This window comes from Petromyzon marinus, unplaced genomic scaffold (assembly GCF_048934315.1).
Source record: "Petromyzon marinus isolate PM22_M1 ecotype Great Lakes invasive population unplaced genomic scaffold, UKy_Petmar_22M1.pri1.0 PM_G_Scaffold_24, whole genome shotgun sequence".
NCBI lineage: Eukaryota > Metazoa > Chordata > Hyperoartia > Petromyzontiformes > Petromyzontidae > Petromyzon > Petromyzon marinus.
In genome coordinates this window covers 867510-892085 of record NW_027422806.1, presented here as the reverse complement: position 1 = coordinate 892085, position 24576 = coordinate 867510, and the positions used below count along the sequence as shown (strand labels likewise).

The 24576-nt window shown below is 50.2% G+C and overlaps 2 protein-coding genes across 2 annotated transcripts in view; one reads left to right on the top strand and one right to left on the bottom strand.

Moving 5' to 3' along the window:
- The window catches only part of LOC142913273 (uncharacterized), a 26452-nt gene extending 22818 nt beyond the window's left edge, over positions 1-3634 (bottom strand). The window contains exon 1 of the mRNA XM_076060811.1: positions 3422-3634. The gene's annotated coding sequence lies outside the window, so the exon portion shown is untranslated. The remainder of the gene's footprint in view (positions 1-3421) is intronic.
- LOC116937341 (uncharacterized) lies at positions 1852-24576 on the top strand. The gene is made up of 7 exons (XM_076060841.1): positions 1852-1872; positions 8963-9595; positions 12784-12884; positions 20263-20299; positions 21923-22106; positions 23120-23226; positions 23746-24576. Exons 1-7 carry the CDS (start codon positions 1852-1854, stop codon positions 23977-23979), a joined length of 1317 nt encoding a protein of 438 aa, XP_075916956.1. The 3' UTR covers positions 23980-24576.

Sequence of the window (24576 nt, the reverse complement as noted above, 5' to 3'; positions counted from 1 at the left end):
GTCAAGAAGCTTAACCGAAACTAAGTAATACCTCTAAAACTGAGGACACCAATAAATTACTCTAGTATAACAGCACGGGTCCGCGGATACTGACAGGGGGACGAAATAAAAAAAACCCTAAGAAATACGTGGTGATTACAATGTTAAATCACAAATCTTGGGAAACATTAACCAAATAATAATTATGCAGTATTAAACCGAGGGTTATCCAGAAAAGATGAGGCGAAATAAGTCACACACAACCAAGATAAACTGTATCCCATAGGAAAAGACCCTCCCAACCGTCTTTGTCTTCCCGCAGCACGGCATAGCAAAGAATGTAACGCCCAGAGCGAGGGAAATTACTCTTGTATTGCAGGGGGGCATCTGTGTTCCACAGATGAAATGATGGCTTGGGGAGAGACACAGATGGCTTAATAAATGACACACACACGGACACACATACAACTCCCCCCCCACAACACAGAGCGAGATCATAGAAAGTTCCGGTCCTTTGTGAGAAGGCGAGTAGAGAAAGAAATTTTGGCATAAAAAGAGAGACACGGGCAATACATTGCAACACAGCTACCAGCGGCAGAAGACGGCGGTCATCAGCTACCGAAGATGACCAGCTACCGAAGATAACAGCCAGCCACCGACGCAGGAGATCACCGCCGACGCAGAAGAAGACTCCGCAACTCATCCAGGATGGTGAGGCTCGCCGAGTAGCGACATGCTACGCCGTGCGAATTCAGCGCCGTCCGAAGAAGTATCGCTCGAAAATCATTCTGCTCTGGGCGTCGACTCACAAGAGCCACTGCAGTTCGAGCTAAGCTGACCAGAATTCCAGCGTCATCCATCGACGAACGAAAGCATCGTTCGTCGCCAGAGAGCCGGAGCCGGCGCGCACCAAGCAAGGGTGTCAGCTGCCAGCGGAAGAGCTGTGGGTGCTACCTGACGACGGGGTCATCGCGTCGTGCCGACTCTTCGGACTGGCTGCGGACCGAACTCCGGCCGCCCGTGTGAGAGGAGAACCCAGCTATCCGTATGACATGCACGCCGCCACGCATTGCAATGCATCACCTGGCATCTGCTTGACACAAATAATTGATCAACAACACATCCCCACTCAACCCATACCATGCCCACTCAACACATATACACGAATCATTACTAAGAAGACTCATGATAAGTGCGTCAAGTATCAACTGATAACGAAGAACACGGTTGCCATTGGGTTACGGGGAAACGGTCGTGTAGAAGTATTTTTAGTAGTTATGTTTCTTTTTGATTTGCATAAATATTATCAACGAATTCATTGATGAAAACTAAACGTTTAAAAACATAAGTTACGAATTCACACACTCACAGGGAGAACACTGCGTTGAAATCTTCCTTTGATCACAGAATCTGGCCCGTGAATGTATTGAAACCTCAGCCAATTAATGAGTATTTGCTGAAGCAGGCCTACTGCTGCACACCATGGTTTCAACATTTCGTTAACTTACGTAATCTTGCCCATGGATTCATTGCCGTATACGTTTTGCCTTCGGGATAAGTTTCTTTATTGCCTTCGTGTGAATGTCGTTGCATGAATTTTTTAAGGACTTTTATTCCTTTTGATTTAAAGCTTTCGTGACTGCAGTAATTCATATTCTTAGTTCTTTCGGTAAAGTCAGGTTGAAGGGAAACAATAAAATAATAAAATATATATAAAACAATAAAAATTCTCACGACGTTTGTGTTATGGTGGAAACGTCGTGAGAATTTTTATTGTTTTATATGTTTTATTGTTGCCCTTCAACGTGACTTTACCGAAAGAGCTAAGAAGGACTTTTATTCCTATTTGCCGTATATGCTCGTGTTACTCTGATGAAGCAATCGTTTGTTCCGGTACCCAGTAAACAAACGTGATCATTGAGGGTTAAATGTATGAATCCATGAAGCCTTAGCCAATTGATGAGTATTTGCTGAAGCAGGCGTACTGCCACACACCCTTGTTCCAAGACATTTCGCAATTACGTAATCTTGCTCATGAATTAATTACCGTGTACTTTGCCTTCAGGACATGTTTCTTTATTGCCTTCGTATGAATATCGTTGCACGAATTTTTAAGGAGTTTTGTTCCCTATCGCCGTATATGATCGTGTTACTCTGAGGAAGTAATCAATTGTTCTGGTACCCAGTTAACAAACGTGATTATTGAGGGTTAAATGTATGGATCAATGAGGGGAACATCTCCTGGAATACTGTGTTGACAATTTCAAGCATAAGAATTCGCATATTAGAGTGTTAAAGTTTTGTTTAGAAATTAAAATTGCTTAACACAGCAGTGTTTGAGTGTTTATTTCCTAAGTTAATTCTTAATTACAAGAACTGTATCCTGCGGTGAGATTTGAATTTGGAGACCTGAGATAACACACTAATACATAATCAGTAAATGTTAAAGCGAGAATAATTGTATCATAGCGATCGATAATACGAACCTAGACAACAAAGCCGAGCTCAATCTAGCATACTTACATCACACCTGCATAACTTCATACAATTAATTGTATGCCGATTGATGATACGACCCTGGGCAACGAAGCTAAGCCTAATTATCATAACTGTATACATTAGCATAATAGCATGCGTTCGCATAAATTAATACGTCATATCTCCACTTAGCATAATTTATGCACATAATTGAAACATTAACATAACTTTGGATAATTACGCATAAAATTAAATTAAATTTTATTATTTACATCAACATTTTCATACAATAATCCTCAAATTAGTAAAAAAAAATGCACTTACAGTTTAAGGGGTGACTGAAGATTTGCCATCTAACGATCTCTGTATAATTAAATTATTAAACACCTTAGGTGGGTGAACAAATTAAAGATTAAACCTTTAGGCCTAAGGCTTGAGGCCTACTAACATGTTACTAGGCGAAGCTTTCGGCGTGAGAATCCTCTAATTAGTTAAAAATGCACTTACAGTTTAAGGGGTGACTGAAGATTTGCCATCTCACGATCTCTGTAAAATTTAATTATTAAACATCTTAGGTGGGTAAGTAAATTAAAGATTAAACCTTTAGGCCTAAGGCTTGAGGCCTACTAACCTGTTACTAGGCGAAGCCTTCGGCGTGAGAATCCTCTAATTAGTTAAAAATGCACTTACAGATTAAGGGGTGACTGAAGATTTGCCATCTAACGATCTCTGTATAATTAAATTATTAAACACCTTAGGTGGGTGAACAAATTAAAGATTAAACCTTTAGGCCTAAGGCTTGAGGCCTACTAACCTGTTACTAGGCGAAGCCTGAATCCTCAATTACGTTTAACTTATAGGTTAAGGATGTTTCATGAGAACATTTATTACCGGAAGAAATCCGATTATCTATGAAGCTCTTCACCGCCGCACATACACAAAGACACATTTAAACGATTCTTACTTTTTTGGGTGACGATATTCCCCCACGTGCTAAGAGACTCTCTCGCTCCTCCCAAGGCTCTCAGCTCAACGTCGCCTTTCCCAAGACGCCGATTCTGCCGAGTCGAGCAGAGAACTTTAAACTCCTTCACCACGTCCGAGGGGATCAATAACCAACAACCCCCTCAACGTAAAACTTGTTTACAAAACATCGGGCGGTCACCCGTGGGTCAACCCATGTTGAATGGAGGTGGTGGGGGGGTAGGGGTGTAACCCCGTTTACAATCATCCTTGTCAGTAATATTATGATTGTCATTGCTATTTTCATTGTTGTTACAATTATTATAACTATTTTTTATTGCACTTAAAGGTGACTGCCAACCTACCATGGAAGATATCTGACCGTGTCTGAGCCGACGGAGGGGGCCGACGGAGCCGAGGGGGCCAACGGAGCTGGGGGGGCCGGGGGGGCAACGGAGCCAGGTGGGGTCGACGGAGTCGGGGGGGGGGGGCGACGGAGCTGGGGGGGGCCGACGGAGTCAAGGGGGGGGGCGGGGCGATGGCGCAAGCAGAGGGAGCCGACACTGACTTTCTCACACATCATGCACTGACTCACTCACACCATGCACTGACTCACACATCATACACTGACTCACTCACACATCATACACTGACTCACTCTCACATCATACACAGACTCACTCACACATCATACACTGACTCACTCACACCATGCACTGACTCACTCACACATCATACACTGACTCACTCACACCATGCACTGACTCACTCACACATCATACACTGACTCACTCACACATCATACACTGACTCACTCACACATCATACACTGACTCACTCACACAATGCACTGACTCACTCACACATCATACACTGACTCACTCTCACATCATACACTGACTCACTCACACCATGCACTGACTCACTCACACATCATACACTGACTCACTCGCACATCATACACTGACTCACTCACACATCATACACTGACTCACTCACACAATGCACTGACTCACTCACACATCATACACTGACTCACGCTCACATCATACACTGACTCACTCACACCATGCACTGAATCACTCACACATCATACACTGACTTTCTCACACATACACTGACTCACTCACACCATGCACTGACTCACTCACACATTATGCACTGACTCACTCACACATCATACACTGACTCACTCACACATCATACACTGACTCACTCACACCATGCACTGACTCACTCACACATCATGCACTGACTCGCTCATCATGCGCTTACTCACTCACACATCATACACTCGCACAACCACTGACCCATTCACTCATCATACACAGGTTCACTCATTGTTTGCTGGCTCACTTGCACATCATACACTGACTCACTCATCATGCGCTAACACATCGTGCGCTGACTCACACATCATACACTCACACTGCCACTGACTCGCTCACACATCATACACTCGCTCACACATCATTCACTAACTCACTCTTCATACGCTGACTCGCACATCATACACTCACTCACTCTGCTGCTGACTCACTCACACATCATACACTGGGAGTGTCGTGCTGCCAGCTATGGCTGCAGTTTTTTTGTCGTACGTGTTATGTATATCGTTTATTGTTAAATTTAAATTCACAGTTCCTATGATTACTGTTGTTACATTGTTTTTACAGCTTTATTTTGGTGATTCGAAAACATATGGTTAATCTAAATTGTCTTATGGTTGTTGTTGTTGGCTTGCACCACATTGATTTTAACACACAGCGTTTTAACATGTTTTTTTGCGTGGAATATTTGCTGGTTTATTCCAGAATGTTTCTGTTACGCATTGTCGCTTTAAGATGTTCTGTGTTCAAATTTAGTTTGTTGCGGTTGCACCTGACTTAAGAGCCGCATGGCTCACAGGGCTATACCTAATAAATGAAACTTGAAAACTTGAAACTCTCTCTCTCACGCAAATGCCAGACACAACGCAGATGATCGCCACTGAACGCTGCCACCGCCCGATGTCGACCACCACCCCCGGGTTGAAGTCTTCAAGTGGTTTTGCCCGTGGCCATGGCAACGGGGGCTGCTGGAGGCTCCACGAGGCTTGGAGGTCGTCGTCATGGAGATTAACACTCGTCATCATCATCGTCGTCATGGAGATTTACAAACTCGTCATCATCATCATCGTCATCATGGAGATTAACAAACTCATCGTCATCGTCATGGAGATTGACAGACTCATCATCATCATCATCTTCATGGAGATTTACAAACTCGTCATCATCATCGTCGTCATGGAGATTGACAAACTCATCGTCATCATCATCATCATGGAGATTTACAAACTCATCATCGTCGTCATGGAGATTGACAAACTCGTCATCATCATCGTCGTCATGGAGATTTACAAACTCATCATCATCATCATCATCGTCATGGAGATTGACAAACTCATCATCATCATCGTCGTCATGGAGATTGACAAACTCATCGTCATCATCATCATCATGGAGATTTACAAACTCATCATCGTCATGGAGATTTACAAACTCATCATCGTCGTCATGGAGATTGACAAACTCATCGTCATCATCGTCGTCATGGAGATTTACAAACTCATCATCATCATCATGGAGATTGACAAACTCGTCATCATCATCGTCGTCATGGAGATTTACAAACTCGTCATCATCATCGTCGTCATGGAGATTTACAAACTCAACATCATCGTCGTCATGGAGATTTACAAACTCGTCATCATCATCGTCGTTATGGAGTTTGACAAACTCATCATCATCATCGTCATGGAGATTTACAAACTCGTCATCATCATCGTTGTCATGGAGATTGACAAACTCGTCATCATCATCATCGTCATGGAGATTGACAACCTCATCATCATCATCGTCGTCGTCATGTAGATTGATAAACTCATATTCTTAGCTCTTTCAGTAAAGTCACGTTGAAGGGAAACAAAAAAATAATAAAGTATATATTATATATATTTTATTATTGAAGGGAAACAATAACATAATACAATATATATAAAACAATGAAAATTATCACGTTTCGACCATAACACAAACGGTCGTCATCAGGTGTGCCGGTTTCGCATTTATTTATTTATTTAAACCGGTGTATTTATTTATTTATATTTAAAAAACGCCAGCGCCATGCGCAGCGATTTGGCAGTTTATTTAGAAGGACTAGTCCATCTATTTTCTGAAAAGAGGAGGGGGGAGACGAAAAATTAATGTATGCTGTCTGAAAGCCACTGTAAGCGTGAACAATCAATTAAGACCTGAAATGGTTTATCTAATCTTTCCAATGATTGCTAAGCCAGAATCCATCTTCTCGGTTGAAATTGTCTCTGTGCTTGTATATGTGGATAGCCTCATGAACGAATCTCTCATGGTAGCCAGATGGCTTACAAAGAACCTGTCTTGGAAAAGTCAATGTCATGTGAGCCTACTGAATTATAACAATGATCTGCCACGGCCGAGGTGTTGGTCCTACCGTGTTTAAGGTCTGCTTTGTGTTCACGAATGCGGTCCGAGATGTGGCGTTTGGTTTCTCCAATGTAACTACTACCACAGAGGCAACTTAGTTTGTAGACACCAGGGTACTGTATGTCCAGAATCACATCTTTTACAGACGGAACCAGATCACCGATTTTATGTAATGTGTTGAAACGGACCTGGATCTTGTGTTTATTCAAGATTTTGGAGATCTTTTTTGTGATCCCCGCAATGTAGGGTAAAGTGATGGTTTTGAAAGGCTCCTCAAGAGGGTCCTTCTTCATGGTTTGAGTGATAGCTTTGCGGATTGTATAGTCGGAGTAACCATTAGCCTTAAGAGCTTGGTGTACGTGCTTGAGTTCACTGCCTATGTGTTCCTGGTCGGATATGCATTGGGCTCTATGATACTCTTGATGAGAGAATTCTTCTGTGATGGATGGTGGTGGGAATCCGGTTTCAGATAAGCATCCGTATGGGTAGCTTTCCTGTAGACAGAGTGGCTCATTGAACCATCAGGTCTCTTTTTAATTAGGACATCCAAAAAAGGCATCTTGCCATCTATTTCGACTTCCATGGTAAATCTGATGGCTGGGTGTATGGAATTGATGTGGTCGAAGAATTGGTCTAGAGCAGGCCGGCCATGTGGCCAGATGACAAAGGTGTCATCCACGTACCTTTTCCATAAGGTTGGGTGCAGAATGGCAGTCTGGATGGCGTCAGTCTCAAATTTCTCCATGAAAATGTTAGCTATAACCGGAGATAGGGGGGAGCCCATTGGGGTGCCCTCAGTTTGTTTGTAGAAAGTTCCATTCCATTGTTAAGATGTTCAAACACCAACTAGAAACCTTCTTCAAGGAATCAAGTTCTGCTTTTACCACGTACTTGTTAACATGCAAACAAACATGCTCTGATAATTATATATACAATGTCTTTGAAACTGATCAGCCTACACCAGAGAAGTCCTTCTTGATGGCCTAGTCTCATCCGTTTACAGACCAGAGAATGCTGCGTGGTGACGTCACCACGCTCAGGTTCATCTTCTTTGGTTCTTTCGGTAAAGTCACCACCACGTAGAATGAGAATAAAATAATAAATTGATAAAATAAAATAACACAATAAAATTCTCACGACGTTTTCGGCCACAACACAAGCGGCCTTCATCAGGTGAAGGGACGAGACTGTCTGGAGGACAGCGCTGGAGCGAACACAGCCAAGCTCAGACCGCGACCTTTAAGCTGTGTGAGAAGAAACAGAGCGCATTGACAAAGGAATTAGCATATAATGTAGCATTGAAATAGCTGAGTGATTAGCTTGTGACTGGTCACAGAAATGGCTATGTTAAAGTCAAAGCCTACACATCCACAGAGGCACCCCTTGACAAAGGAATTAGCATAGAATTTAGCATTGAAATAGCTGAGTGATTAGCTTGTGACTGGTCACAGAAATGGCTATGTTAAAGTGAAGACGCTGTGTGTGAAGACGCTGAGTGTGAAGACGCTGTGTGTGAAGACACTGTGTGTGAAGACGCTGAGTGTGAAGACGCTGTGTGTGAAGACGCTGTGTGTGGTGACGCTGAGTGTGAAGACGCTGAGTGTGAAGACGCTGTGTGTGAAGACACTGTGTGTGAAGATGCTGAGTGTGAAGACTCTGTGTGTGTAGACGCTGTGTGTGGTGACGCTGAGTGTGAAGACGCTGAGTGTGAAGACGCTGTGTGTGTAGACGCTGAGTGTGAAGACGCTGTGTGTGAAGACGCTGAGTGTGAAGTCGCTGTGTGCGGAGTCGCTGAGTGCGGAGTAAGCGAAGTAATAGTGGGGAGTGGAGAGACAAAGGTGGCGAGCGAGCCGTGGCGACCTGGATACTGTGGAATGTGGAGGACGTGCTGAGAGTTGTAAATAAAGCGGCGTTCGAAGAAAGACAGAAGTTGTCTGAGTGAAGTCGAACACTACAAGTCTATAGGCGGTGCTTATCAGCTGTACGAAATCTGAGCCTCGCCAAACACGTGATCGCCTATCCGCGCTACGTTTTTCTAAAAGCGCCCCAAGTGGCCAAAAGCGCGCGAAATTTTTTTTCATTTAACGGCCTTCACCACCACCATCACCACCTCCACCTTCACTACCACCACCACCATCACTACCTCCACCACCACCTTCACTACCACCACCTTCACCACCACCTTCACTACCACCACCTTCACTACCACCTTGATCACCTTCACTACCACCACCACCTTCACTACCACCACCACCTCCTCCTTCACTACCACCACCTTCACCACCACCACCACCCCCACCACCTTCACCACCACCACCTCCACCACCACCTCCTCCACCACCTCCACCACCTTGACCACCACCTCCACCACCTTCACTACCACCACCACCACCTTGACCACCACCACCTTCACCACCACCACCTCCACCACCTTCACCACCACCTTCACCACCACCACCACCTCCACCACCTTCACCACCACCTTCACCACCACCACCACCTCTACCATCACCACCACCACCATCACCACCACCATCACCACCACCTCCACCATAACCACCACCACCTCCACCACCCCCCAGGGAGTCGTTATTGCCGGCGTCACCTTGCCACGACAGAGCAACAAGACCCTCAAGACCCCCCCATCCCCTGGACATCTGCGGAGCGTTGCACCGGTGAGTCTGGGGAGACCCACAGACTCACCACACAGAGACTCATAGACTCACCACATAGAGACCCATAGACTCATCACACAGAGACCCATAGACTCATCACACAGAGACCCATAGACTCATCACACAGAGACCCACAGACTCACCACACAGAGACCCATAGACTCACCACACAGAGACCCACAGACTCACCACACAGAGACCCATAGACTCACCACACAGACCCATAGACTCATCACACAGAGACCCATAGACTCACCACACAGAGACCCATAGACTCATCACACACAGAGACCCACAGACTCACCACACAGAGACCCATAGACTCACCACACAGAGACCCATAGACTCACCACACAGAGACTCATAGACTCACCACACAGAGACCCATAGACTCACCACACAGAGACCCATAGACTCATCACACAAATACTCATAGATTCTTCTAGATTTGAAGCTTTCGTGACTGCAAGGATCCATACTCTTTGGTTCTATTTGGTAAAGTCACGTAGGTAAAAAATAAAACAACAAAAAATCACGACGTTTCGGCCACAACACAAGTTGCCTTCATCAGGTGAAGGGACCGGACTGTCCAGATGACAGCGTTGGAATGAAAACAGCCAAGCCCAGGTCGCGTCCTTTAAGCTGTGTGGGAGGAAACAAAAGCGCCTTGACAAAGGAATTAGCATAACAATGAGCACGATGTACGTAGGAGGTACATGATGGACCGGCGCGGGGGTGGGGGAGTTTAAGTAATGTTGGTTTGAAGGGAAAATAAGCAGCTGTGAAAGTTTGGGATACCACTACTTGAAAAAAGATACTGTACCATTGAAAATTAGTTTAATGTTTGGTTTGATTTATAAACATCTTTCCAATGATTGCCTAATTTGAAACCATCCTCTCGGTTGAAATTGTGTCCGTGTTTGTAAATCTGAATTGCCTCGTGAACAAATCTCTGATAAAAAAAAAACCCGTGGTTTTGCAGAGAACCTTGGTATTGAAGAAAACTATATCGTGATCACCCACAGCGTTGTAACAGTGATCAGCTACGGCAGAAGAATTCGTTCCGCCGTGTTTCAAATCTGATTTGTGCTCGCGAATTCGGTCAAAGACATGTCGTTTCGTCTCCCCGATATAGCAATCACCGCAGGTACAACTCAATTTGTAAACCCCGGGGTACTGTAAGTCAGGAATGACATCCTTCACGGATGGGATCAGATCACGGATTTTGTGTACTGTATTGAACCGGACCAGGATCTTGTGTTTGTTTAGAATTTTGGAGATCTTTTTAGTAACACCTGCTATATATGGTAGTGTGATGGTTTTTATCAGAGTATCAAGTGGTTCAACTTCATTGGGTGCTTTCGTGACTGCAGTAATTACTCTTTGGTTTTCTTCGGTAAAGCCAGAACATGCGTTAATTGTGTTTTGACCGACCCTCTGTGCTGCATTATATTGTTTCCAAATTTTTACTAAATCTTGTCCAATTTGATGCACTTCTCCATCTCTCTGTGTTTCCTCTCTCTCTTAAATTTAGCTCTGTCCCATGTGTGTGTCTCTCTCTGTGTGTCTCTGTGCTGGCTCTCTCTGCTTGGATGTCTGTAATATGTGTCTGTGATCTGTACTCTATCACTCTTAACCTATAATTTAGCAATGTTTGAAATAACTTAATCAGCCAGAACATGCGTTAATTGTGTTTTGACCGACCCTCTGTGCTGCATTATATTGTTTCCAAAATTTTACTAAATCTTGTCCAATATCATGTGCTTCTTCATCTCTCTGTGTTTCCTCTCTCTCTTAAATTTAGCTCTTCTATACCTGATGATGATTGCTTGCATTGCAATCGAAACGTCGTATGCTATTATGTTATTTTATATTATTATTTCTTATTTCTACGTGACTTTACCGAAAAAAACAAAGAGTATCAAGTGGTTGTTTCTGTATGGAGGGAGAAACAGCTTGGCGAATGGTACGGTCAGAGTATCCGTTGCTCTTGAGGGCCAGATGTACATGTTTTAATTCACTGGTCAGGTGGTGTTGGTCCGAAATGCAATGAGCCCTGTGGTATAACGTTTTGATGAGAGAATTATTTTGAGCTGGGTGGTGGTGGGAATCAGGTTTCAAGTAGGAATCTGTGTGGGTGGGTTTCCTGTAGACAGAATGCCCCAATGAGCCATCAGGTCTCCTCTCAAACAGAACATCCAAGAATGGCAGCTTGCCATCTTTCTCCACTTCCATGGTGAATTTGATGGCGGGGTGTCTGGAATTGATGTGGTGTAGGAAAAGGTTCAAAGCTGGGAGGCCATGTGGCCAAATGACAAAAGTGTCGTCTACATATCTCTTCCACAGGGAAGGTCTGAGGGTGGAAGTCTGGATGGCGTCTGATTCAAATTTCTCCATGAAAACGTTAGCTGTCACTGGTGACAAGGGGGATCCCATGGGGGTACCCTCATTTTGTTTGTAGAAGGAGCCATTCCAAGTAAAGTAGGTATTGGTGAGGCAGTGCCTAACCAGCGCAGGTGTATCGGGGTCTAGTCCATGTTGGACCAAATTTTCAATTATTTCAATGGTATCGGGAACTGGGACCTTGGTGAACAGAAAGACCACATCGAAGCTGACAAGGATATCGTCAGGGGACAGTACAACGTCTTTGACCATAGAGACCAATTGGGCTGAGTTAAGTACTGCTGAGGTGGTCTTGCCAGTGAAAGGCAGCAAGGTATCTGACAGAAAACGGGCTAGCCTGTAGGTAGGGGAGTTGATCGTTGATACGATGGGTCGTAGTGGGGTGCCTTCTTTATGAATCTTGGGAAGACCATAGAATCTAGGGGGTCTTGCAGCAGAAGGTTTTAGGGAGGGACGTTTAGTTGGGTCGATTAGGGAGGTCGAACTTGTGATGATCTTGTTGGTTTTCATCGCCTTCTGTTGACCAGGGTGGTACTGTGACCCCTCCACAGTCACCTCCACGTGACCCAGCCTTTTGTTGACCAGGGTGGTACTGTGACCCCCCCCCCCCAAAGTCACCTCCACGTGACCCAGCCTTCTGTTGACCAGGGTGGTACTGTGACCCTCCACAGTCACCTCCACGTGACCCAGCCTCCTGTTGACCAGGGTGGTACTGTGACCCTCCACAGTCACCTCCACGTGACCCAGCCTTCTGTTGACCAGGGTGGTACTGTGACCCCCCACAGTCACCTCCACGTGACCCCGCCCCCCTCCGCCTGGCAGCCCGGGTTCGGAGTTCAACTCGTCGGCGTGGATCCTGCACCATGTTGACGCTCCTCCTGCTGCTGTGAGTCAATGTTACATTAATCTCCCATAGGTATCAATGTCACTGGTAGAAACCTGGTTATTAGACCACCAGCCCACAGGGGAGTATTGTTGTGTCCATCCGTCCGTCATGCATCCAAAAATGGGAGGGGTGGGGCTGGGTGGGGAGGGTGGGGAGGGGAGGGGAGGGGCTGGGTGGGGAGGGAGGGGCTGGGTGGGGAGGGTGGGGAGGGGCTGAGTGGGGAGGGGAGGGGTGAGGATGACCCTGCTGAGACTGCGGTGCCTGAAATATTGGAAGAAGTCACCCCCTGTGAGTGGCTGGCTGAGGTGCCATCTGTTGAGGAAGTACTGAAGGCGATCCAGAGTCTGAGACCAGGAAAGTCACCGGGCAGAGATGATCTCCCAAGCGAAATGCTGAGGGAGGGTGGCGTTTGTGCACAGACTGCCCTACATGACATCATAACAACAGTCTGGACCACTGTACGGGTTCTGCAGGATTGGAAGGATGCCCTTGTGGTCCCTCTGTTTAAGAAGGGGGACCGCACAGACTGTAACAACTACAGGGGCATCTCACTCCTCAGTGTATTGGGAAAGGTCCTGGCAAGGATTATTCAACATTGCCTTGCCAGGCACGCTGAGGAGAGGCTTGCGTAGCTCCAATGTGGTTTCAGGAAAGGGCGGTCCTGGACCAATGCCATATGATCTGACCGTTTGCTAAAGCAGAGGTGTAGGGAATTCCAACAAGACCTACGTCTCTGCTTTATTGACCTGGTCAAGGCCTATGATACCATCAGTAGGCCTTGGCTCTGGGTTGTTCTTCGTGCTTTCGGAGTCCCCGATCTGCTGCTCATGATCAGTGAGGACCTTCATGATGGTGAGCGTGCCCGGGTAAAACTAGGTGGCCGGGTGTCAGAGCCATTCCCTGTACACCTTGGGGTGCGACAGGGATGTCCTTTGGCTCCCACATTATTTAACATCCATTTTGACCACATAGTTCGTGAAACCATTGATGGCTGTACCAGAGGAATTTCCATCTGGTACAGATATAATGGGAGGCTGATCGATGCCCGGGTGTGGTCAAGGGATGGCACCCTATTGCTCAACCACGTTATGTATGCCGATGATTTGTTAATAGCTGCTCATTCAGAGGAGGAGTTGGAGGCGCTGCTGCTGAGACTGGAGCATGCCACTAAGAGATGGGGCCTTACCATCAGCCCCACCAAAACTAAGCACCTGCCTGGGTATTTTGTACCATCGGACACTCCACCCCCACAACTCCCAATCGAGTGATGGGGCAGTTGTGGAGAGAGTGGAGAGTTTACCCATACCTGGGCAGTGTGCTTATGACCGGCTCCGGTTTGACAGCAGAGGTCTCACTCTGAATCAGTCGAGCGGCATTAACTTTTCATCAGTTGCGTAACGCTGTGTGGAAGCTACCTGGTCTGTCGCTCCGCACTAAGCTTCAGGTCTTCTCGGCCACGGTCATTCCCTCCCTTCTCTACGCTTGCGAAACATGGACCCCCCTAATGGAACACCTTCGCCGGTTAGAAACATTTAGGCTGGCCTGCCTACGATCCATCCTGGGTTTAACCAGACTGGATTGTGTGAGGAGCTCACAAATCCTTGAAAGATCTGGGCAAGGTCCCATCGGTGAGCTCCTCCGGCGGGGAAGGCTACGATGGCTGGGTCATGTAGCTCGCATGCCCAGCCACCGCCTGCCGAAACAGCTTTTGTTCGGCCGGATTGAGGGGGCTAAGCGGGCATGGCACGGGCTAGAGAAGAGATGAAGTGATGTGGTACAAGAGGACGTGGAGCTGAGTGGACTTGCCGATGACTAGTACCAGTGTTGTCAAGATCGGCCTCTGTGGAGGAGGCTCGTGAAGGACGCTACTGGGCAGTTGGAGGTAGTCGCCCTCCAACAACAACGGAGGGCGGAGGAGCGACGCTCAGAACAATGAGCGGAGTGCCGGGTGGCTAAAGCACAGCAGGTTGGCACAGTAGGGGGCACAGGTGATGCATCAGCCAGTCATTTCAGTCAGTCGACCCGTGGCACCTGGGTCTGCCCCGTGACCTCCTGCCCGTGGGCGTTCGACACTTCACGTGGCCTCAGGGTGCACATAGCCTGGCACAAGCGTCGTGGTGACGTCACCGCCACTTAGTGGCGAATGGCGGTTGTTGTTGTGTCGGTGAGTGTGTGACCGAGCGTGTCTTCGTGTGCCTCTGTGCGAAGGGGGCGGTTGCTGTTATTTTATGGATTTGTGGGCATTCGACACTTCACGTGGCCTCGACGTGCACCTAGGCTGGTCCTCGAGCAAGCGAGCAAGCAGTTTGGCGGCACGGCATGGTTCACCGCCTGCGCGGGGCGTCTGGGGCCGGGCCCGAGCGGTGGAGGTGAACGCCAGCGGCACTTGCCTCAACAGTCCACGTAGGCTGTACGTGGGTGTAAGTGTGTAAGTGTGCGCGTGTGTACGTGTGTGTGTGTACGTGTGTGTTTACATGTGTGTGTCCGGCAAAACAACCCCCTACCTCCTCGCGGTGCCGGACGGGCAACTCTGTCGTGGACAGTGCTGTGGGGGGAGATCCAATTTTGATTGGCTCCTCCCCTCATGGCATATGTGTCCACCACAGGGGCTAAACGGGGGCTCTGGACGGGTGCGAGGGGCTGGTAACCCCTCCACCTTCAATTAATTACCACGAAACCACGAGTTAAACTGAAATATGTAACTAATAAGCTTGTGCCGGAGGCCCCGGGGGGCCAGGCGTCTATGACGTCTCCTGGCCAAACCCCAATTGGCGGAGCCAGGAGATTGAATATCTACCCTCGGGGCTCCTCCAGAAACAACGAAAAGCCACTACAGGTGGCCACGTGGAATGTTTTAACGCTCACTGCGGAGGAGAGGCTGCCACTCCTCTGTCGGGAGCTGGAACGGTACCGCCTGGATCTATGCGGCATTCAGGAGGTCCGGTGGACTGGCTCTGGCTCCTGCCACCATGAGGGGTGGACAGTCCTCTACTCGGGGCAGCAGACTGCCAAACAACAGGATGTTGCTCTTCTTTTGAACAAAAGAATGAAGAGGGCGTGGGAGCGTGGCGGTGAGGTGTGGGAAGCTGTAAGCCCCAGGCTACTTTGGGCTCGCCTTCCCATCAACCGGAGGTGAGGAATGGTGGTCGTGGTTACTTATGCCCCCACCGAAGATGAACATCCGTGGAGGGATGCAGGCAAAGCCGATGAGTCAGATGCCTTCTATGACCTCCTGTCACAGGTGCTGGCTAAAGTGGCCCCTCGGGATAGAGTCATCATGTTGGGTGACTTCAATGCCCGAGTTGGTCATGATACTGGAACCTGGTCTGGAGTGATTGGAGGGCATGGGCCAGATCAGCTCAATAACAACGGTAGGTGGCTGCTAGATTTTTGTGCAGCCCATGGGCTTGTAATTACCAACACGCTGTTCCGGCATCGGCGCATCCACACAACATCATGGATGCATGCCGGGTCCAAGCAAGAACATCTGCTGGACTACATAGTGACGGACCAGCGGATGCGAGCCCATGTCCTTGACACCAGGACCTACCGTGGAGCTGATCTGCCCTCTGACCATCGACTAGTCATCTGTAAGATGCGCCTGCCATTCTTCCACTCCGGTGGTGGGTGTACACCCAGGACCCCATTCCGACCTAAAGTGGCCTGGTCTCAGTTATCTGATGAAAGTTGCAAGCGATAATTTAATCATCGCTTGCGGCTGGGATTGGCATCGTCCCCGACTCCTCCTGATGTCGAGGGTAAATGGGCGAGGTTTTGGACTGTGACTCATGCAGCTGCAATGGCTGCTTTGGGTACGCGGTCCAGACCTCCCCAGAGACCCTGGCTGACAGAGGAGGTGTTCAAGATGGTTGAAAAAAAGCGACAGGCCCACTGTCATCGGCTACAGAATCCCATGTCAGAGAATGAGGAGGCTTACCGCAACCTTCGCTCGGAGGTTCGGAGAGCCGTGAGGCGCTTCAAAGATGGGTGGTGGTCGCGGGTTGCTGAGGAGATGGAGTCTGCCTCAGTGGCCCGTGATCACAAATCTCTATTTAACTCCATCAAAAAGTAACCTGCAGTGCCACACCTATTACCATCATTAGGGGAAAAAACGGTGATCCAATCTCCGACCCCCAGGAACAGGTTTGCAGATTTGCTGAGCATTTCTGTGAGGTTCTGGGGGAGGGAAAATCCCTCAGCCAGGAAAACATCGTGGCACAAAGTGAGGATGACCCTGCTGAGGCTGCGGTGCCTCAAATATTGGAAGAAGTCACCCCCTGTGAGTGGCTGGCTGAGGTGCCATCTGTTGAGGAAGTACTGAAGGCGATCCGGAGTCTGAGACCAGGAAAGGCAGCGGGCAGAGATGATCTCCCAAGCGAAATGCTGAGGGAGGGTGGCGTTTGTGCACAGACTGCCCTATATGACATCATAACAACGGTCTGGACCACTGGACGGGTTCCGCAGGATTGGAAGGATGCCCTGGTGGTCCCCCTCTTTAAGAAGGGGGACCGCACAGACTGTAACAACTACAGGGGCATCTCACTCCTCAGTGTGCCGGGAAAGGTCCTGGCAAGGATTATTCAGCATCGCCTTGCCAGGCACGCTGAGGAGAGGCTTGCGGAGCCCCAATGCGGTTTCAGGAAAGGGCGGTCCTGCACAGATGCCATATTTTCTGTCCGTCTGCTACAGCAGAGGTGTAGGGAATTCCAACAAGACCTACATCTCTGCTTTATTGACCTGGTCAAGGCCTATGATACCATCAGTAGGCCTGGGCTCTGGGTCGTTCTTCGTGCTTTTGGAGTACCTGACCCTCTGCTCACGATCATTAAGGACCTTCATGATGGTGAGCGGGCCCGGGTAAAACTACGTGGCCGGGAGTCAGAGCCATTCCCTGTACACCTTGGGGTGCGACAGGGATGTCCTCTGGCTCCCACATGATTTAACATCTATTTTGACCACGTAGTTCGTGAAGCCTTCAATAGCTGTACCGGGGGACTCTCCATATGGTACAGATATAATGGGAGGCTGATCGATGCCCGGGTGCGGTCAAGGGATGGCTCCCTATTGCTCAACCACGTTATGTATGCTGATGATTTGGTAATAGCTGCTCAGTCAGAGGAGGAGTTGGAGACGCTGCCCCTGAGACTGGAGCGTGCCACTAAGAGCTGGGGCCTTACCATCAGCCCCACCAAAACTAAGCACCTGCCTGGGTATTTTGTACTATCGGACACTCCACCCCCACAACTCCCAATCGGTGATGGGGCAGTTGTGGAGAGAGTGGAGAGTTTCCCATACCTGGGCAGTGTGCTTATGACTGGCTCCAGTTTAACAGCAGAGGTCTCACTCCGAATCAGTCGAGCGGCAATATCTTTTCATCGGTTGCGTAAAGCTGTGTGGAAGCTACCTGGTCTGTCGCTCCGCACTAAGCGTCAGGTCTTCTCGGCCACGGTCATTCCCTCCCTTCTCTACGCTTGCGAAACGTGGACCCCCCTAATGGAACATCTTCGCCGGCTAGAAACATTTAGGCTGGCCTGCCTACGATCCATCCTGGGTTTAACCAGACTAGATTGTGTGAGGAGCTCACAAATTCTTGAAAGATCTGGGCAAGGTCCCATCGGTGAGCTCCTCCGGTGGGCAAGGCTGCGATGGCTGGGTCATGTAGCCCGCATGCCCAGCCACCGCATGCCGAAACATCTTTTGTTCGGCCGGATTGAGGTGGCTAAGCGGGCGCGGTACGGGCTAGAGAAGAGATGGAGTGATGTGGTACAGGAGGACGTGGAGCTGAGTGGACTTGCCGATGACTGGTACCAGCGGTGTCAAGATCGGCCTCTGTGGAGGAGGCTCGTGAAGGACGCTACTGGGCAGTTGGAGGTAGTCGCCCTCCAACAACAACGGAGGGCGGAGGAGCGACGCTCAGAACAACGAGCGGAGCGCCGGGTGGCTAAAGCACAGCAGGTTGGCACAGTAGGGGGCACAGGTGGTACATCAGCCAGTCATCTCAGTCAGTCGACCCGTGGCACCTGGGTCTGCCCCGTGACCTCCTGCCAGCGGGCGTTCGACACTTCACGTGGCCTCAGGGTGCACATAGCCTGGCACAAGCGTCGTGGTGACGTCACCGCCACTTAGTGGCGAATGGCGGTTGTTGTTGTGTACGTGTGTGTACGTGTGTGTGTGTACGTGTGTGGGGCAGTTGTGGAGAGAGTGGAGAGTTTCCCACACCTGGGCAGTGTGCTTATGACCGGCTCTGGTTTAACAGCAGGGGTCTCACTCCGAATCAGTCGAGTGGCAATATCTTTTCATCGGTTGCGTAACGCTGTGTGGAAGCTACCTGGTCTGTTGCTCCGCACTAAGCTTCAGGTCTTCTCGGCCACGGTCATTCCCTCCCTTCTCTACGCTTGCGAAACGTGGACCCCCCCTAATGAAACATTTTCGCCGGTTTAGGCTGGCCTGCCTACGACCCATCCTGGGCTTAACCAGGCTGGTTTGTGTGAGGAGCTCACAAATCCTTGAAAGATCTGGGCAAGGTCCCATCGGTGAGCTCCTCCGGCGGGCAAGTCTGCGATGGCTGGGTCATGTAGCCCGCATGCCCAGCCACCGCATGCCGAAACAGCTTTTGTTCGGCCGGATCGAGGGGGCTAAACGGGCGCGGCACGGGCTAGAGAAGAGATGGAGTGATGTGGTACAGGAGGACGTGGGGCTGAGTGGACTTGCCGATGACTGGTACCAGCGGTGTCAAGATCAGCCTCTGTGGAGGAGGCTCGTGAAGTACGCTACTGGGCAGTTGGAGGCAGAGGAGCGACGCTCACAACAAAGAGCGGAGCGCCGGGTGGCTGAAGCACAGCGGGTTGGCACAGTAGGGGGCACAGATGGTGCATCAGCCAGTCATCTCAGTCAGTCGACCCGTGGCAACTGGGTCTGTCCCGTGACCTCCTGCCAGCGGGCGTTCGACACTTTACGTGGCCTCAGGGTGCACATAGCCTGGCACAAGCGTCATGGTGACGTCACCGCCACTTAGTGGCGAATGGCGGTTGTTGTTGTGTTGTGTGTGTCTGTGTGTACGTATGTGTGTGAGCGGTGGTGCAGCGGTTAGCGCTACGAACCCGGCGACCCGGATTCGATTCCCGCTCACGGCCAACACCGGTGGCGATTATTTGAACCGGTCCTGGGACTCCCCTAGGTCGACTCAGCCTCAAATGAGTACCTGGTACGGTGGGTAAACGTCGCCACTGGGAAGACAAAGGCGGTCGGGCGTTGTGCTGGCCACCCACCCCCTCGTGTGCCTTTCCGGCCTTCATAGGTGCTGCTTGCTAACGGCGCTCGCCCCTACAGTCCGTTAAGGCTACACGGGGGATCTTTACCTTTGTCTTTGTGTCCCTAGGTGTTCGTTGTCACCCGCGCTCTACCTGCAGGTGCAGGTGAGCGAGAGCGCCCGGTACTGACGCACGTGTCCCTCTACACCTGTCCGTGTCCGTGCCGTCAAATCCTTACGCCGTCCCGGGCGAGGGCGTAGATCTTCACGCAAGGGGATCCCGGCTTAGTCTCTGTGATTCTCCACAGAGACCCACAGACTCACCACACACAGAGACTCATAAACTCACCACACAGAGACCCACAGACTCACCACACAGAGACCCACAGACTCACCACACAGAGACCCACAGACTCACTACACAGAGACCCACAGACTCACCATACAGAGACCCATAAACTCACCACACAGAGACCCATAGACTCATCACACACAGAGACCCATAGACTCACCACACAGAGACCCATAGGCTTACCACACAGAGAGACCCACAGACTCACCACACAGAGACCCATAGACTCACCACACACAGAGACTCATAGACTCACCACACAGAGACTCATAGACTCACCACACAGAGACCCATAGACTCACCACATAGAGACCCATAGGCTCACCACACAGATACCCACAGACTCACCACACAGAGACCCACAGACTCATCACACAGAGACCCACAGACTCACCACACACAGACCCATAGACTCAGCACACAGAGACCCATAGACTCATCACACAGAGACCCATAGACTCACCACACAGAGACTCATAGACTCACCACACAAAGACCCATAGACTCACCACACAGAGACCCATAGACTCACCACACAGCGACCCATAGACTCACCACACAGAGACCCATAGACTAACCACACATAGACCCATAGACTCACCACACAGAGACCCATAGACTCACCACACAGAGACTCATAGACTCATTACACAAATACTCATAGACTCACCACACAGAGACCCATAGACTCACCACACAGAGACCCATAGGCTCACCACACAGAGACCCATAGACTCACCACACAGAGACCCATAGGCTCACCACACACAGAGACCCATAGACTCACCACACAGAGACCCATAGACTCACCACACACAGAGACCCATAGACTCACCACACAGAGACCCCTAGACTCACCACAACACAGAGACCAATAGACTCACCACACACAGAGACCCATAGACTCACCACACACAGAGACCCATAGACTCACCACATACAGAGACCCATAGACTCACCACACACAGAGACCCATAGACTCACCACACACAGAGACCCATAGACTCACCACACACAGAGACCCATAGACTCACCACACACAGAGACCCATAGACTCACCACACAGAGACCCCTAGACTCACCACAACACAGAGACCAATAGACTCACCACACACAGAGACCCATAGACGCAGCACACACAGAGACCCATAGACTCACCACACACAGAGACCCATAGACTCACCACACACAGAGACCCACAGATTCACCACCGTCTACGTCCACGAGTCTCCGTGTACCTCCACGAGTCTCCGTGTATCTCCACGAGTCTCCGTGTACCCCCACGAGTCTCCGTCTACCTCCACGAGTCTCCGTGTATCTCCACGAGTCTCCGTCTACCTCCACGAGTCTCCGTCTACCCCCACGAGTCTCCGTCTACCCCCACGAGTCTCCGTGTATCTCCACGAGTCTCTGTGTATCTCCACAACCCCCCCCCAGCTGACCGAGTCCACGTCCTCCTCGGCGAAGTTTGAGCGCCACGTGTTGGAGGCTTCGCGTGTCAGCGACGAGCTGTCGCGGCGCCGCGTGCGCACCTACCAGCTGTACTCACGCGCCAGCGGAGCCCACGTGCAGGTGCTGGGCACACACGTCGTGGCCCGCGGGGACGACGGGGACCCCTACGGTGAGACGGGGCGGCGGGGCCCATAGACTCAGCACACACAGAGAGAGACTCATAGACTCAGCACACACAGAGACTCATAGACTCAGCACACAGAGACTCGTAGACTCAGCACACACAGAGACTCATAGACTCAGCACACACAGAGACTCATAGACTCACCACACACAGAGAGAGAGCCATAGACTCACCACACACAGAGACTCACTACACAGAGACCCATAGACTCATCACACACAGAGACCCATAGACTCACCACACACAGAGACCCATAGACTCACCACACAGAGACCCACAGACTCACCACACAGAGACCCATAGACTCACCACACAGAGACCCATAGACTTACCACACAGAGACCCATAGATTCACCACACAGAGACCCATAGACTCACCACACACAGAGACCCATAGACTCACCACACAGAGACCCACAGACTCACCACACAGAGACCCACAGACTCACCACACAGAGACCCATAGACTCACCACACAGAGACACCCACAGACTCACCACACAGAGACACCCACAGACTCACCACACAGAGACCCACAGATTCACCACACACAGAGACCCACAGACTCACCACACACAGAGACCCACAGACTCACCACACAGAGACACCCACAGACTCACCACACAGAGACCCATAGACTCACCACACACAGAGACCCATAGACTCACCACACACAGAGACTCATAGACTCACCACACACAGAGACCCATAGACTCACCACACATAGAGACCCATAGACTCACCACACATAGAGACCCATAGACTCACCACACACAGAGACCCACAGACTCACCGCACAAAAGTTGAAGCGAAATAAAATTGTATTTTTGCGAGGCTGACACCAAATAATAGTCAGCGTCCACCAACGAAATGACGAGGCCCCTCTCCAGCTGGTGGAGGCCCCTGGCCTGACTCCGGCCCTGCCTCGTCGTCGTAGCGGCCCGCCGTAGATGACTCCGAGCGCGAACGCCACGGTGACGACTCCATCCCTGCTGCAGCGCTGCTCCAGGCCGAGATGGATTCGTTTGGCGGGAACATTCGGCTCCGCGGGGTTCGCACCAAGTACCACATCTGCATGGACAGGAATGGCAAGCTGGTGGGCAAGGTAGGCGGAGGCGACACTCACTCAACCACTCACTCACTCACTCGCTCACTCGCTCACTCACTCACTCGCTCGCTCAACCACTCACCCACCCACTCACTCACCGACCCAACCACTCACCCACTCACTCACTCGCTCACTCACTCACTCAACCACTCACCCACTCACTCACTCAACCACTCACTCACTCAATCACTCACCCACCCACTCACTCGCTCACCCACTCACCCACTCACCCACTCACCCACTAACTCTCTCAACCACTCACCCACTCACTCGCTCACCCACTCACTCAACCGCTCACTCACTCGCTCACCCACTCACTCACTCACTCATCTACTCACTCGCTCGCTCCCCCACTCACTCACTTGCTCACCCACTCACTCGCTCACCCACTCACCCACTCTACTCGTTCACTCGCTCACGCACTCATCCACCCACCCACTCACCCACCCACCCACTCACCCACCCACCCACCCACTCACGTCCTAACCTCCGCCCCGCCCCGCCCATCGCGGGCAGCTGTCCGGGCGCTACCGAGGCTGCGTCTTCAGCGAGCTCTACCTTGAGAACCATTACACGGCGCTGCGGTGCGCCCTGCTGCCAGAGCGCTACGCCGCCTTCGACCGGAGCGGGCGCGCCAAGAACGGCGGGCGGACGACGAGCCGCTGGCTGGTGGCTCACTTCCTCAAGAGGCCCGCGAGGGGCCAATCACAGAGGCCGCCCTCGGCCACCTTCTGGGTGGTGGGGTCGTGACCACCGTGAGTCTGTGGGTCTCTGTGTGGTGAGTCTATGGGTCTCTGTGTGATGAGTCAATGGGTCTCTGTGTGTGATGAGTCTGTGGGTCTCTGTGTGTGGTGAGTCTATGGGTCTCTGTGTGGTGAGTCTATGGGTCTCTGTGTGTGGTGAGTCTGTGGGTCTTTGTGTGGTGGTGAGTCTGTGGGTCTCTGTGTGTGGTGAGTCTGTGGGTCTCTGTGTGTGGTGAGTCTATGGGTATCTGTGTGGTGAGTCTGTGGGTCTCTGTGTGTGGTGAGTCTATGGGTCTCTGTGTGGTGAGTCTATGGGTCTCTGTGTGTGGTGAGTCTATTGGTCTCTGTGTGGTGAGTCTATGGGTCTCTTTGTGTGGTGAGTCTATGGGTCTCTGTGTGTGGTGAGTCTATGGGTCTCTGTGTGTGGTGAGTCTATGGGTCTCTGTGTGGTGAGTCTGTGGGTCTCTGTGTGGTGAGTCTATGGGTCTCTGTGTGTGGTGAGTCTGTGGGTCTCTGTGTGGTGAGTCTATGAGTCTCTGTGTGGTGAGTTTATGAGTCTCCGTCTGTTCTTGTTTGCGTTCAATAAAAGTCAACGAATTGGTTG